The 14,989-nt window shown below is 34.9% G+C and overlaps 2 protein-coding genes across 2 annotated transcripts in view; both read right to left on the reverse strand.

Annotated features, from left to right (window-relative positions):
* Positions 1-832, reverse strand: part of LOC110416904 (FCS-Like Zinc finger 6-like) — a 1,588-nt gene extending 756 nt beyond the window's left edge. Inside the window, exon 1 of the mRNA XM_021429041.2 lies at positions 358-832. Coding sequence (XP_021284716.1) covers positions 358-713 — 356 coding nt within the window. The 5' untranslated portion in view covers positions 714-832. The remainder of the gene's footprint in view (positions 1-357) is intronic.
* A 7,677-nt stretch (positions 833-8,509) lies between these two features.
* LOC110417011 (putative glucan 1,3-beta-glucosidase A) lies at positions 8,510-12,716 on the reverse strand. Its single transcript, XM_021429171.1, has 8 exons — positions 12,518-12,716; positions 12,284-12,403; positions 11,978-12,175; positions 10,842-11,000; positions 9,667-9,836; positions 9,411-9,566; positions 8,967-9,319; positions 8,510-8,870 (listed from the first exon to the last, which is right to left on the reverse strand). Exons 1-8 carry the CDS (start codon positions 12,701-12,703, stop codon positions 8,689-8,691), a joined length of 1,524 nt encoding a protein of 507 aa, XP_021284846.1. The 5' UTR covers positions 12,704-12,716; the 3' UTR covers positions 8,510-8,688.
* Between the last annotated feature and the right edge of the window lie 2,273 nt (positions 12,717-14,989).

The raw sequence follows: 14,989 nt of genomic DNA on the forward strand, positions 1-14,989 counted from the left end.
AAATTTTGAAAGAGATGAAGAGAAATTGAGACGAAGACAAGAACTGGGTGAGCGTCCGTGCAAGAAAGAAACTTGAAATTCCTTGCTATGACAAAACAAAATCATCATCAGCAAAAGAAAAAATCAAAAGGGAAAATAAAACAAAAACTGCCCCATAGGCCATAGCAAATTGTCTTTGAGAAAATGAAACCTAAACAAGAACCAAAAACGGAAGGGTGATGAACTTAATTGACCCCAATAATCAAATCTCAAAACCTCTCAAAAAATTAAACAAAAACCATAAAGATATAAAACACAAAAACAAGGCAACCAAAAAAAAAAAAATTTAAGGCGGCAAACCAGGCAATCGAAAAGTACCTATACATGTAGATATCACGGCCAGGAACAAGGCGACGCCTGCAAAGACCGCAAGCCCTTAGGAAATGGGCGGTTTCTATAAAATCAACCGAATGCCTTCTATGAGCTCTAGGTGACACCGTCGCCAACAACCGGTGATCGAACCCTTCAAGGCCACTACCACCACCACCATTAGCCTGAATCTGTGGACCCCAAACACCACTAAAAGGGCCAGCAGCCTGCTTTGGGTAGTTGTTAAAAGGGTTTTGTCGATCCGACGGTGGAGCTTCAGCGTTGCTTGTGTTTAGATCAAAAGTGATCTCCGTCATGCTTGTCGTTCTCTTCATTGGTGGCCTTGGCCTCTTCCCTAGCATCATCTTCGTTATCTTCTTCTTCTTTCTCTGTTTTTACTTTGTGGATACTCTTCCAACGTCTCCGGGGGAAACCTTGAGAGAGCTAAGAAGGAGAGAGAGGGGAGAGGGAACTGAAGAAGAAGTGGAGATGGGGCAGATAAAAGAAGAGCCAGAAACCGAGGAATGAATCTAAGCCGTTCATTCATTATACTATAATTTTTTCCTCCAGTTTAGGGTATTTACATCACATCAACGGAAATCCACGTCATACTACAGTACATTTAATACGTATTTAATTGTCTTTGGGGGTAAATGGTATTCTTAGCTTAGTATGCTCTAATTCCCCAATGACCGCAGTCAATTTCTTTGAGTTTTAACCGCCAATAATTTGTTCACACATCAACATGAGGTTTTAATTTTTTTTTATTTTCTTATTTGGGTAGAGAGAGCTTTTGGAGCCCTCCTCAATTCAGCAAGTCATCATGTCAGCTGTCCTGACATGAAATAATTTATTGCAGCAATGTTGGAGGAAAACTTGTATAAGGAAAGTAATAATTAAATGTCCAAATTAGAAAGCAAACTCACTTTGAGAAAATTATTTTATTTTCTTAGCAAAATCTAAATATTTAAAGATATGATAAAAACATAATCAATTAACTTAATTTGTAGAAGGAGTTGATACATTATTATTCACTTCCAACTCCAAACTCTGTCTTTTCCACTTTTAACTTCTCCCAACTTTTTAAAGGGCAGTTCTTTCATGAAAGTAGGATGGAAGAAGAGCTCAATACTGTGTATCCTAATAATGAGACATGAAATCCTCACAGTACTAAAGACATAAATGTATCACAGGAAGCAAGGTCATCTGCACTGTGCCAGCTAAAGTCTAACAGAAGCTCCCCCTCCAAGTACTCTTCCTTGGAAAGGCCCATTTGTTACAACTTCCAAAAGCCAGATAGACTTGCTGCTGCCACAATAGTCCCCTCTCTGCTATCTGTATAGTGTGTCCACAGTCTAGAATTTATTTGAGGACCAGTGAAGTAAATTCTTAATAATTTTTTTTAGTATCGTGTTTTCACCTTTCCTTTTTCCCTTATGTACCTGGTTTGCATTACCCAAAAAAGGTTCTTTTGTTTTTTTTATTACCACTAGTAGTGTTTTAAGCATAAAATTTAACTATGTTCCCAATGTGGCACTTCACATTTGGTGAAAAATGCCTCTTGTGGGGATCATGTTGTTACAATTTCATGATTACAACCTTTTGATGTATTGTCTACATACATTTGAGTGTGATTAGATTTACCATTTCACGATCTAAGAGCCATTTTTGATTGTTCATAAATTTGAATGTCAGTCAGGTAGCATTTTTAGTATAAAGAATTGGCATTATATATGCTTTATTTTATGCTGTTCTTCCTTTTTGGTATTAAATGAGGGGTGAAAGGAAAAAATAAAAACAAGTGGTAGCAAATCATGGCACGTTTCAATTGGAACAATGTGCATTTTGTGTATATGGTGTGTGACAACTTGAGATAAAACAAAATCAGACAGGAATACAATTAGATGCCTCCTCCTTTATTCATTGAGGGAGAAAAAAGAGAGTGGGGAGTGGGGGGAAGGGGAAGAAAACCAGGAGAAAGTAGAAAAAAGCTACAGATTCTATATATATAAACAGTGAAAAACCTGAAATCCAGCTAGCTAAACCAGTTATTAATGGATCTCCCAAGTGATGAGTCCTTGTCCAGACCTTTGCTTGCACTGTGCATCAAAGATTTTGGAGGTCAGGCTGATCCCCGGCCCTAGGTGGGGGGGGAGGTGGGGTTCTGTCCACTTGCTGCTTGCCATAATGAGAAAAATATCAAGTGGTTAAATAATAATAATTTCCATGCACATGCAAAAGCTGCTTGTTAAATGTTAATGCCCTTGGAAATCCAAATTAAACCCTAGCTAGTGTATTATATGGAATGAAGTTTTATTATGGTAAAAGGTCATGGTTAAAAGCTAAAAAGGCAGTTGCCGTGACATATATCTGTGCAAGGCCAAGGTTTTATGACTTATCAGCATCCCTTAAATACTTCTATATTTGCATAATTTATGACCTTTAGTTAAAATTAATATAAATCTTTTGCTGAAGAATTAAGAAATCCCAACTGGGTATACAATTAGCTTACCTTGTATATGTAAGACGTTCAAACGGAGAGCTTAGTGGCCCCAAATGCATCATGAATTAGAGATTTTAACTTTAACATTCAGTTCCTTTTTGTCTTTACATTTGCAAATACTTAGAAGTAATGAGTAGTTCCTTAGAGTCAATGAAGTTTTGAAGAGAAAGAAAAATAATGCAACTGAATAAATAGAACTATACTAATGGCCACATAAAAATACTCTTAAAGCTCTAAAATTATTCTCTTTTAAACATTATAAAGGACAAATTAAGTGTCTCAACTCTTATGTTTCCATCTATTCCAAATGAATATCTGAAAATTTATTTCTCTAATTTCAAATTATAGAGTATAATGAATTGTTTATATGTACATGTGACATTAATAGGGAAAGAAATAAATAAAAAATTCTACTAATTCATATATTGTGAGAGCTTTAAGAAACTCACGTTGAATGACTTCGAAAAAGTTCTTCTTCTGAATTTGTGAGAGGTTTTAGAACCAAACAATAAGCAAATAATATTTTCCTGGGTTGAGTAGCTATGGGTTATATCATATACATGACTTTGGAATTTTTTACCATTTATTGGAAGAAGAAGAAGCAGAAGGAGAAGAAAAGCGTCAGTCGCACCATGATCACGTATAGAATTGGTTGAGAGTGCAACATTATTGCGGGTAAGAAAAATAAGGCTCGTCTTTTTGACTTATTATTTTACTGTCATAGCAACTAGCTAGGTGGGACAACCTGCAGTTTCTCATTGTTGTGCCTATTAATCAGCTACGAAAGCTTTTTTTTTTTTTAAATAAAGCTAGCAATATCAAAGCAAAGTCTAGGCCTATATTATGTTTGCTTCCTAGAGTAGCTTCTTAGGGAAAAATATCACACCTACCATGTTAGTTAGTATAGTTCGTGTGCATGGCTGCATGTGATCAATAACATAATCGTTATTGTAATATATGTCAAAGCTAGTACCGTAGTAGGATTACTTACTCTAATTATGTACAAGAAAAATATATCCTTATTAGACTTAATAATTAGACGGTATCTAAAATTATCCACAAAAGATTCATATATATATTTATACATTCTCCTCTTCCATTTGTACCTCATTATTTATTGCTTGATGGCTAAAAGTCTTTACTAAAAACTTTCTTGACTTCTAATATTGGAAGGGAAGATTATTTCACCCTTTTTTCTGCCGATCTTGAAGTTTAAGTGTAAGAGTTCTTGTCTAACTATGAAAAACTACTTCTAAAGCAAACCCTTTTTTGGGTTTATATGGTTATTCTTAATTATCTTATTATAGCACTAGTGCTTCTAAATGTGATGCAGATGCTCTTACAAGTACATGAGCAATTTGAGCTAATTAATTACAATTAATAAAAAATTGGGAAAGTAAATAGAAAAATATATTCTAATCAAAAGTACATAAAGTTGATTAAATATTACTAAAAAGATTTGAAGAGTTTAAGCAATATTATATATATAGTTGCATAAGCAAATATAATTAAAATATTTCCTTAGTGTATGTTTATATTAGTTGTCAACATGTAGAGATATGTAATGTTAATTATTCAGAATAGAATATTAAACTCTCAACAATATAAATTATATAATACTAATTAACAATCAACAAGGCAATATTTTATATTCAACCATATATAACTAGGTAAGCTATGCCAAAATATACATTACATATATATAATTATTGTAGTACCGAAACATTTAGCTTATTAATTGTTGTATAATCTCCTGCTTAAAGAATAAAGTTTTAATTTTCTTTTTTTTCAATTAAAAAAAAGTACATACACATATGGTATCGTATTCATACTGCTTCTAAGGTCGATCATGTGCAAGTGAGCTGATGAGCAAAGGAAATCAATAGACTTTACTCTCTGTTAGTATATTATTCTTACAGCATCCATGATAGTGACTAGAAATGCGTTCTTGAAGTGGAAAGTTGGGGATATGAGCAAGATCGATTATGAGATTTTGAGCAATCAAAATCTAAAGTTACATTTTTTTTTTCTTAAAGCATTTGGTTCTTTTAATGTGGAGAATATGCCAGAAAATAAGTAACAAAGAGAAGTGCATATTCTTATGGCACATATAACTTTTTATCTTAGAGGGGATATAACTGTTTTGCTTCAAGTGTGAGATTTTCCAGCACCTAGTTTTGAAGATGCAAATGGGTTGAGGGGATTGCAAGTGAAATATTTGCAAGATTGCACAAGATTTTGCTGGATATTTGGCTTCCAAAACACAGTTGAAATCTTTAATAGTTTTACTCTCTATTATAATCTGATGTATATGGAGTCTTTTCCACTCTCTCTTTCAAAAAACAAAAGATAACAAGATATTCTCAGCATTTGAAACGTAATAAGTTTTGGGGCATTGTTCTTTCTTTTAAAGTGAACCCACTTTTCTTCATGATAATGACGTAAGAAAGAGATGGAAAGGGAGGCAGAAAGAGCACAGGAAAAAATTTTAAAGAATCCATCCTGGTTTTTGTGAAGCTCAATGCAATGTGAGTGCGCAAAGTGCCTAGTCTGTCTCTCTCAAAATGCTAATTGTTTGTTTTTAATAAGTTTTAACCAAAGGGCTTTGAGACTTTAATTTAATCAAAGGTCAGAGCAGCAGCCAGCCATAATGGAGCTTGCTGCAATCCAAGTCACTTCAGTGACTTTCCCCAAATTACATTAAAAAAAGGAACTTTGTTGTTATTTATATTATCTTTTCTCTTAACCAAGCATAACCCAAGTACTTTTATGCTTCCTTTGGGAATGGTAATGCTTTCTCCAAACAAAACGGGAAAAGATTGTATTGTATGAATTGATATCTTAGCATGAAGATCTTCCTTGTCTGTCCCTGCCTACCAAGCGGCACATACATCTTTAGTTCTTAATTTTGGCCTTTGCAGACTGCTTTTGGGTTAAAACATGTTGTGGATCAAACTAAATGATGATTTAAGCAGCATGGTGAAAAACTATATATTTTTTACTCAGATTCCAATTTGAATTGAAGAACATCTGGATCTTTTAAGAACCCAAATGCAATGCCAAACCACCCTTGGTGAGCTCATATAAGCATGTTGATCTTGAAAGACCGTAAGCTTGGTCAGATTCAACATCGGCATAAAGGGCTCCACCCTTGCTGATAATTAGTCTGACACCCTGGTCAGTAATAAAACGATATGGACCGTTGAGTAAGAGAGATTGATTCATGGCTAAAATAAACGAGGTTTCCTGTTTTCTGTACATTAATTTCCCAATTCTAGGCTATGATGCCATTCCGATGCAAAAATGTCAAATGGATAAATCGAAGATAATGATTGCTAGATGTAGCAATTACTTGGGACTGAGGAGTTTCTTTCCGGGGTTGGACCCATTTTTATCAGTGGTCCATATCCTTGACTTGAGAAACAACACATGTGAACAGCTCATTTGAAGTTGAGATGTCCATGTATGCGTTTTCTTTAATAATTTGCCAAAGAAATTGTTAAGCAAGGTGAAATTTTTTCTTGTGAGCTACGTTTAGCCCCTCTAGTGGGAGATTTCTGAGGGCGTCATCACTTGCTTCTGCAACAATGATCAGTTTTCGTTTGGCACCCACCATCACAACTCACACGAATAAAATCTACTCCATCTTCTTCGGTAATGTCTCTTTCTGAAAATGTTTTTTTTAATCAATTATCAACGTCGAAGAAGAAAAACCTTTACATAATTACATCCACCCTTTTGGTGTTGTTCTAAGCTATCACTAAGTTGATGTAATTGTCATGGATGTAAAATATCATAAAGCTATACAATTATAACTGGTTTTAGTGGCATGAACTGTATATGCTTAATAGTACCATTATTTGCATATAATCTCCTCCTATAGTAGGGTGCCCACCCGGAAACCAAAATATCTTCATAAATCATGGGGCTGTTGCTATAGTGCTAGGGAGATTTCAGATGAAAAATATTTAACCAAAGGTGGAAAGAAAATCTAATTGGTAAACTGTGGGATGACAGATTAATTTATGATGCAATAATTATTGTCTTCCACTGACATGGACATGATGGACAAAAACGTATGATGCATTACTGTATGCATAAAGGTTAGACCGTCACTTCTTTCTTCCATGGCTTCCACTTAAGCTTGATTCTTGAGTTCCATTTGTGGGGTGTAAAGAAAAGAAAAGAAAAAATTTGCTGTTGTGCACCCAGCAAAGTGCAAAGACATCATTGGCAGCAAGAAGCAGCAATTAAAAAGACTTCCCTCATATCACTGTCAGCTTTTACGCCGATTCATCCCTGTTGTTTCACTGGCTGTTTCCAGCTTGTTCAATCTGTTAAAGGCAGATTTGTAACTTTTTGAGAATTTCAGGGTTTCCCTGTCAAATGCTAAATTCGGATCAGTTTTTGACAGTTTCTTCCTACACGCTTTGTTTCAGAGCCTCAAGTTGGGCCCTCCCCTTATGGATCCTAATTGTTCTCACTTCTTTGGATTACAGCTCAGAACAATTGGACTTGATGACCCAAAACATTAAACTAACCTAAAAGACAAAAAAGTCCACATCTCCCCCCCCACCCCCCCGCCGCCCTCCCCGCCGCACACACAGATACACACAAAGGACATGAAGCATGAATTGTGTTACCTCTAAGGTACATATTATTAAACTATGGGGACATGTTGCACTCTCAATTGTGCAATTATATCTGCCCATGGAAACAGGACAAATTTCAGTTCAGAAAAAGAAATAGTAAAAAAAAGGTTGGGAGAAAAAATATATAGAAAAACAAAAAAGAAACTTTGAGTAGTCCACGTGTTTAATTTAGATGAAATTTGTGAAATCATTTGTTGAAAATTAATTATAAAAATGAACTTGTGAAGGATTGTATGTGCTCTGTCATATTAATGGAGGAAAAAGTAAATCAACTTAGACCCACAAGCACATACATAAAATCTATTCGACCAACATCGAATCATGAAGCACATGCCATTAAATATATAGTTATATAAAATACTTATATTTATGTATTTATAATGTTACATTTAAACAAACCTATGTCACCTATCAATTGATGGATTTTTGTTTTTAATAAAATAATAATCAAATGAAAAGAAAGAATATATAAAAACATATTGATACTTTATTGCAATTCATCAACTGAAATAATTATTGTTTGCAAATTGATACTTGGATCGACTATCATTGCCCTCTTACAGCCGTTTAATTTAATGTTATTAGACAAATGTGTTTTGACTTTTGAAGATCTCAAAACCTTTTTAATTTGAGATAATATTTAACAAAATTTTTGAATTATTTAAGAAAAATTAAATAATTTCTATTTTTATTCTATTTAATTAATCACTTATATTTTTATTTTGAATCAAATAAATTTTTATAAAAATAAAAAGATTTAATTAAGCATCATAAAGGAAAATAATTATTTGAAGTTTTTTAAATAGTTCAAAATTTTTTTTAAATATTATACTTTTTAATTTCTATTGAAATTTGAAAACGTCTTTTGTACTGATGAACTTAATTGGACAATTCGATCACTATATATTTTTAGGAAAGAAAGGAGAGAAAGAGAATTGAGCATTAGGCCCGATTGTTCCCGAGTTACAAAGTTGGCATATATTGAGTTATTTAAATTTGACTCAAATGATAAAAGTGAGGTGAGACTTGGATAAAGAATTTAAGTCCAAATTTATTTTTTTTTTCTAAAAATAAAAAAGTATTAGGGATTGTCTACAACCATGCTACAACTTTTTTTCTTTGCTTTTTTTTTTTCTTTTTTTGTGGGGACATGTTGCAGCCGTTGTTTACTTGCTAGAGGGCTAACTAAAGCTTGATATAGCCATTGTTGATCATCCACTCGAGGCTCCAATGTCTGTTGACGTTCCTCAGAGTCCAGTAAGCCCAACCAAAAGTCGCCCTCCCGTAAACCTCTAATTGGGCCTTGGCGAACCTTTGGTAATCCCCTTTTGTGGCTTCACTAACGTTCAACTCAGCCACCCATTCACCTGAGTCGATTGTCATTGAATTAACTCACCAAATCACCATTATTTTCATAAAAAAAGTAATGAATATCATAACATTTGCAGGAGGATGATTCTTACCAACAAAAGTGAGAGGACCATTAGATGTAGTAATATGATTCAGCTGCGAGGACCGGTTGGTGTAGATAAAATCAATGTTCTGTTGGACCGTCAAGTTGTTGAACATGTCCTGGAAAAGATTGTAGTAATGCACATCGATAACGGATCCCCTTAACCCACTGGCCATTGGGAATAGCTCCCTTGGCTCCATCGGTCCTAGCCTATTCGACAACACTACAAAAGCTGTCAAAGAGTGCCGACGAACGGCGGCGTAACCGGCTTTGTAGTATTTGGTCACGCTCTCCAGTGTTGCTCCTGGGGAGAGAGGCTCGTTGATCAGCTCCACTGCATAAAGGCTTGGGCTCTTTGCATATCTATATTCACGGACCAAGATAAGGAATATTAAGCTAGAAACAGAAGGTTAGAGTTGGTTTGTAAAAGAGGAGTGGATTGCTTTGCTTTTACCTGGCTGTTAAGAATTCTATAACAGCAACCGTTTGGTGTATGTTTTCATCTGATTCGCCCCATTCCTGGGAGCCATCTCTGGAACCGCTGTGCTCCCAGCCATTTTGTGAACCAGGTGCAGCATGTAGATCAATTATTACTTTTAATCCATATTTCCTGCGAAAAGTACAAACCGCAAGATCAATGGGGAAAAAGCTTCGGCTTCAATATTTGGTAAATAGAGGTTTCTTGCAGGGATGAAAAAGGATGAACGTACTCTGCCCATAAGAAGGCATGGTCTAATGCTTGCAAGGAGCCCCCAACGTAAGGCGGGGGTGGCATTGGATCGCTGGCTATCCACCAACCAACTGGTATTCTCACGGCATTAAGTCCATTTTGTGATATAAATTTGAAGTCTTCTTCCACAATGAATGTTCTCCAGTGGTCCTGAGATATGCAATAACACATCAAATGATTTGTACTACGAATTTAGGCTGTTGGTTAGAAGCATTATCAAATTGCTTATCAAGATTGCTATCTAAAATGACATTTTTAATTATTGATCAATATCCAATAATTGAATTCCACGAATATATGAATATAATTCATCTTTTAAGCAGATGTAATATATTCTACTCGAAGAAGCATCTGTGGTCAACTTTTTATTTCTAAGATAGACGTGGTATGTATGTATCATCTGACTACGATTTTTCAAACAGTAATGAACCATGATTAGAGCAAGAATTGTTGCAACAATTAATTGAGATATATTTACTGGGATGCAAGTATTGCCGGTCCAAAGATCAGAGATCTGACACGTTTAGAACTGTTCCATCTCTCTTCGGAGGTCATCAGGTCAACAGCCAACCTCCATGATTTATTTTAAAGGTCAACAAGTCTTGTATCTTCTAAGTCAATTTTATCATGCACCACAAAGTATTGTTGGCCAAGTAAAATCTGCAAATAGTTGAGATTACAATTTGCATATACATGAACATGATCCCCTTTGTGGTTGACCCCATGTAGATTGATAAGTTAAGTTATTGATTGGTTTGATTTTTCATTTAGCAAGAAGTATGAAAATTAATTTTTTTCAAACTTGTCAATTATAGTAATTACTTTGAGAGGAAAGATTCAACTCCAAACTTTCATTTTTTAAGAAGTTATGTATCTTTTAAGATATTATTAGTATTAAATAAATTTTTTAAAATATAACAGACTTTTTATGATATTCCATGAAAATATTACTTTATATAATAATTTAAAAAATACCATTAAGGAACTCGTTAATCTGATTTTTTTTTCTCATGCATGACCAGCTATAATTAGTTGAAGAAGGTTATCATGAAGCTAACTTTTCATTGATAATGTCTAATTAAATGACCATCCCATTAACATTATTTTTAGTAACTAATCTTACTATTAATTTAATTTGTGTTCAGCTGTACTTACCCTCATGACTTGTGGGGCTCTGTCCGGGCCATAGCCATTAGTTACTTGAAACTCGCCCTCAAGCCGTCCGGTCATCTGCATCACAAATACTGATGGATCATCATCTCCCCACCCATTACCCCCTTGCGAATCAGCTGTCACCAGCTCTTCTGTTTTCGCCTGCGAATTAGATTATTCAAAGGGTGCTTCAATATTTTAAGAAAAGCATGATTTCATCTTTAATCCATGGAGTAGGGGAAGACCTAACAAACATATTATAGTTTATCAAGATGCCAATTCAACTTTGCCTAATTCGCCCCACCTCAAATCATGGCCAGATAGGAATAATTAATGGATCTATGTAATGGAGTTTGTTTGGTGGGGGGTAATTATAGTATGTTGATTAACCTTGCTATTATGAAATGAGAGCTATCTCAAGGTATACTTTAGACTTTTAGAGTTACAAAACAGAATATTCTAATTTCAATTGCAAATTGCAATTGTTTCAATGAAAAGTTATAATTCTACTGCATGTGCTAAATTAACAGTAATTATTATCCCACTTGCGAAATATGATTATGTTATTTTCAATTTTCAATTTTGTTACTATTGGATTATATTTTGAAAAGTCTAATTTGTCAAATTCAATGTATTTGTATTTATCACAAGAGAAACGTTTATGCAAATTAGATAACTTTTCAAACTAATCAATAATCATTAGATTATTACGAGATTTCCAATTGTCTTGATGGACTAAAGACTCTTTTGTCCAATAGTATTATTGACTTTTATTTTTAAGATTAATTAATTTATTCTTTTGTATAAAAAATGATTATTTTTTTAATTTGGCCTTCTTTTTAATTGCGGTAACGTTCATTACTTTGCCAACTTATGAATGATAATATAGTTTCGAGTTTATATAGAAAATTTCGATTTGATGCTCCGTTGGTCCCATTTGGTACGGCACAAATCTTCACCATACAATACAAGCTTAAATGATAAGAAAGACTTCTAACTTATTTCCTCTCTTGTTAGTGACTATGCCAATGATTGATCATTCTTACAAGATATTACTTATCCAAAATAATAATAGTAACAATAATAAAATGCAGAATGCTAAGAAGAATGGTTTTCAGACTGATATAAGGTAAAATTACCTGTAAGTAGTACCCATTTGGTGCTTTGATTCGAACCCGGTTCTTTTCATTGGAGTCCCTCACAATCTCGAAGGTCTCCGAATTTCCAGGAGTTTTTGAAACAGCTACCATGTCAATCCCATTTCCATTTGCGTCTAGTCCAACGAATTGCTTCTCAAAGACCCTAAAGTTAAGAGCTGTGCCATTGATCCTCCACAACTATCCATGGCAAGGGGAAAAGCATAATAAGATGAACACTGAACTTCTGAAACAACAGGAAAATTACTTGCATAAAACTTCAGAGACAAAAGGGTAGCTTGAGTTTACTCTAAAGGTTTCCCAGCCAGAAGCAGCAGTCCGGTTGGCAACTATGATACTTCCTCCTCCTAGCTCGGCGCAAAGATATTTTCCGGTTGTTACTGACTTGAACTGAAGCGCAGTTCCATCCTGAGGATCATATCAATGAAACAGAGAAAATGTAACTTGAGTTAATCATATGTTTTCATGAATAGTTGTGATAAAGGGACAGACAGCTCTAAGAAAAAGGTTGAATATCCAAACCAAAAAGTCCTTGTTCAAGATGCCATCAAAAAGAGTAGGTTTAATCCAACCTTCTGTCACAAGCCAACCTCCTAGATTAACTGCTCTAATCCGGAAATTTGGGTCTACCCTCCCCTGACAGAAAGATAAAACCAAAGACAGGAGGACACAAATGCTTAGTACATGCCTTGTTGAGGAGACCAACATTTTGATGTTTCTTTTGTTTTCACTTTCATATGCCGGCCTCTAACGTGAAGCTGCATATATACACACACACACACACACACACAGAGACAAGCAGAAAGTAAATGGCAGATGCTGGAGCTGGGAGTCATAATCTAGAAGCGCTGAATGTTGACCAAATAGAAGAGTTGAAAACGGCTGTACCTGCACTATATGGATCAAGAATCTCTGCATTGTATCTTTTGCAAATGCACAGGTCTTATTCACTTAACTTAGTCTAAGAAAAATTATGTTTAATTAGTCTCATTTTGCTGTTACTCCAAATCAAAGCATTCTAAAGGCTGATATCCAAGTTTTTTTTTTTTCCAGTCAAATCCAATATGATAATGAAATGAAATAACAATAGTTTTTTTTAAGTCAAAAAGAGATGCTCAATAGGATATATTTTGTAGCATTATAGACCGATCTCTGCTTGATCATGAACGGCTGTTTTGAACTGAATTTGTATATAATATTAATAACATGCATTAGACGTGACATTCATAGCTGGCTATTGTTATTGCTCTTTCCCCAAGTCACTATTCTCATGGACTGAACGCTTAAAATATTGGAAGGGGAAAAAATTATCAGAAAAGGTGAACAAGTACTTTGACGAAATAGAATGTTCTAAACGTCAGATTATATATTGATGATAATGCACGGTGGCGGTTCTGGTGACAAAAGCATGCTTCCATAAGTTAGCTTCTAGTTACTAGTTATTACTTCCACAATATCTTATAAGCCGCCACGGATGATTCAGAGGGAAAACAGCAAAGAGGGTTGATCACTGGGTTAATCGATATGGTGTTAGTGGAAGCCCGCATGTCCATTGTGGGGTTCAAGATGAACGAATGATAACAAGTTGACAAGCACATAACTCTGGAAGAGTTGCATTTTTATTTAGGACACTGAATTGGATCATCTCCCACTAAAATCAGGGGACTTTAGCCACTAAAAGAATAGCAATCATTAACCACCTTAAAAACTATTGCTTTGTTTGCCACTGATAACTCTATTATATAAAGTTACCATAAGTATCTTTAAAGTTTGAATTTTGCTAAATCTTCTAGTTATTTTTTTTATCCGTCCAGACCCACCAGCAGGTCAGGATGGTGCCGGCCCACCAGATCCACTCTTTTGATGTATTGAACTACTGAAAATTTTAATTTCCCTCCTAAATATTTTGGAGGGAAATATTTGAGAGAAAATTGGCTATAAATAATCCCTTGTACTTTGTGTAATTCATTCAATTCATTCAACAGAAGTTTAGTTTTTCTTTTTTCAGCATTCTCCTCTCTTTTTCTCTTTTTCTTTTTATTCAAGTTTGCTTACCGGCTTAAAGCCATTGTGTGGGTGTGCGAGTGTTCCGGTTGACCGAAAAACAGTGGGTTGCGTGTGGGCGTGCTGAGTGCTTGCTGGGCGGGTGCTGAGCATCAAAAAGCTGATTTGGGTTCCAGTACCAGGATAAGGGTTGAACCCAAGGCCGCACGGAGGGTGGTCTGAAGAATCGCCCCGTTAGTTTCTAGTTTTCTTTTTAGAATTAATTTAACTTATGTGATGCTAAGTTCCATTCATGCAAATTTAGCTTAACTTCTTGTCAAAATCCCTCAATTCAGCCTCTGATTATTTAATCCCTTAATGTTGAAGGACATGTAAAGACTTGGAGCATGAATGTAAAGGAGGGTGCAATTAGGCTTAAAAGCAATCAAACATATTGAAGTATTTGAGGCATAAATTGAGTTGTAGAAGTCCGATCGAGGTGAATTTGGAACTAGTGGAAAGCCAAGAGGATGAGCTACAACTTTGATGTTTAGCATTTGGCCAAAATCAAAAGGAATCATGACCAAAAATGAAGTTGAAAGTGAGGTCTAGAGCAACTCTACACAAGATAGCTTGAAGCATAAAAACAAAGAAACAGAACCTCCAGTGCTGCAGCACCAAGTTTCCAACGCTGCAGCACTGTCCAAGTCAGATAATAAATATTCCTGCACAGGTTTTTAGGTCAAGCAGAAAAAAAAAAGGGGTATAAATAGGAAGTTTTGCACTAAAAAAAAAGATTTTGGAGAAACCATTTTGGGCAAAAGGAGGCAAGAACAAAAAAGGAAAAAGAAGATGAATCAAGAGCTAGAAGATTCAAAAGCTGCAACAAATCATTTTCTCACTCTAAATTTGATTCTTTCTTTCTTACTCTTCTTGTAAAACAATGTTTTTATTTGTTGAAATGTGTACTTTCCTTTTGAACATGTTAAGCTAGAGTTTTTAATCTAGGAT

This window comes from Theobroma umbraticum, unplaced genomic scaffold (assembly GCF_002168275.2).
Source record: "Theobroma umbraticum cultivar Fairchild unplaced genomic scaffold, ASM216827v3 scaffold_51.0, whole genome shotgun sequence".
NCBI lineage: Eukaryota > Viridiplantae > Streptophyta > Magnoliopsida > Malvales > Malvaceae > Theobroma > Theobroma umbraticum.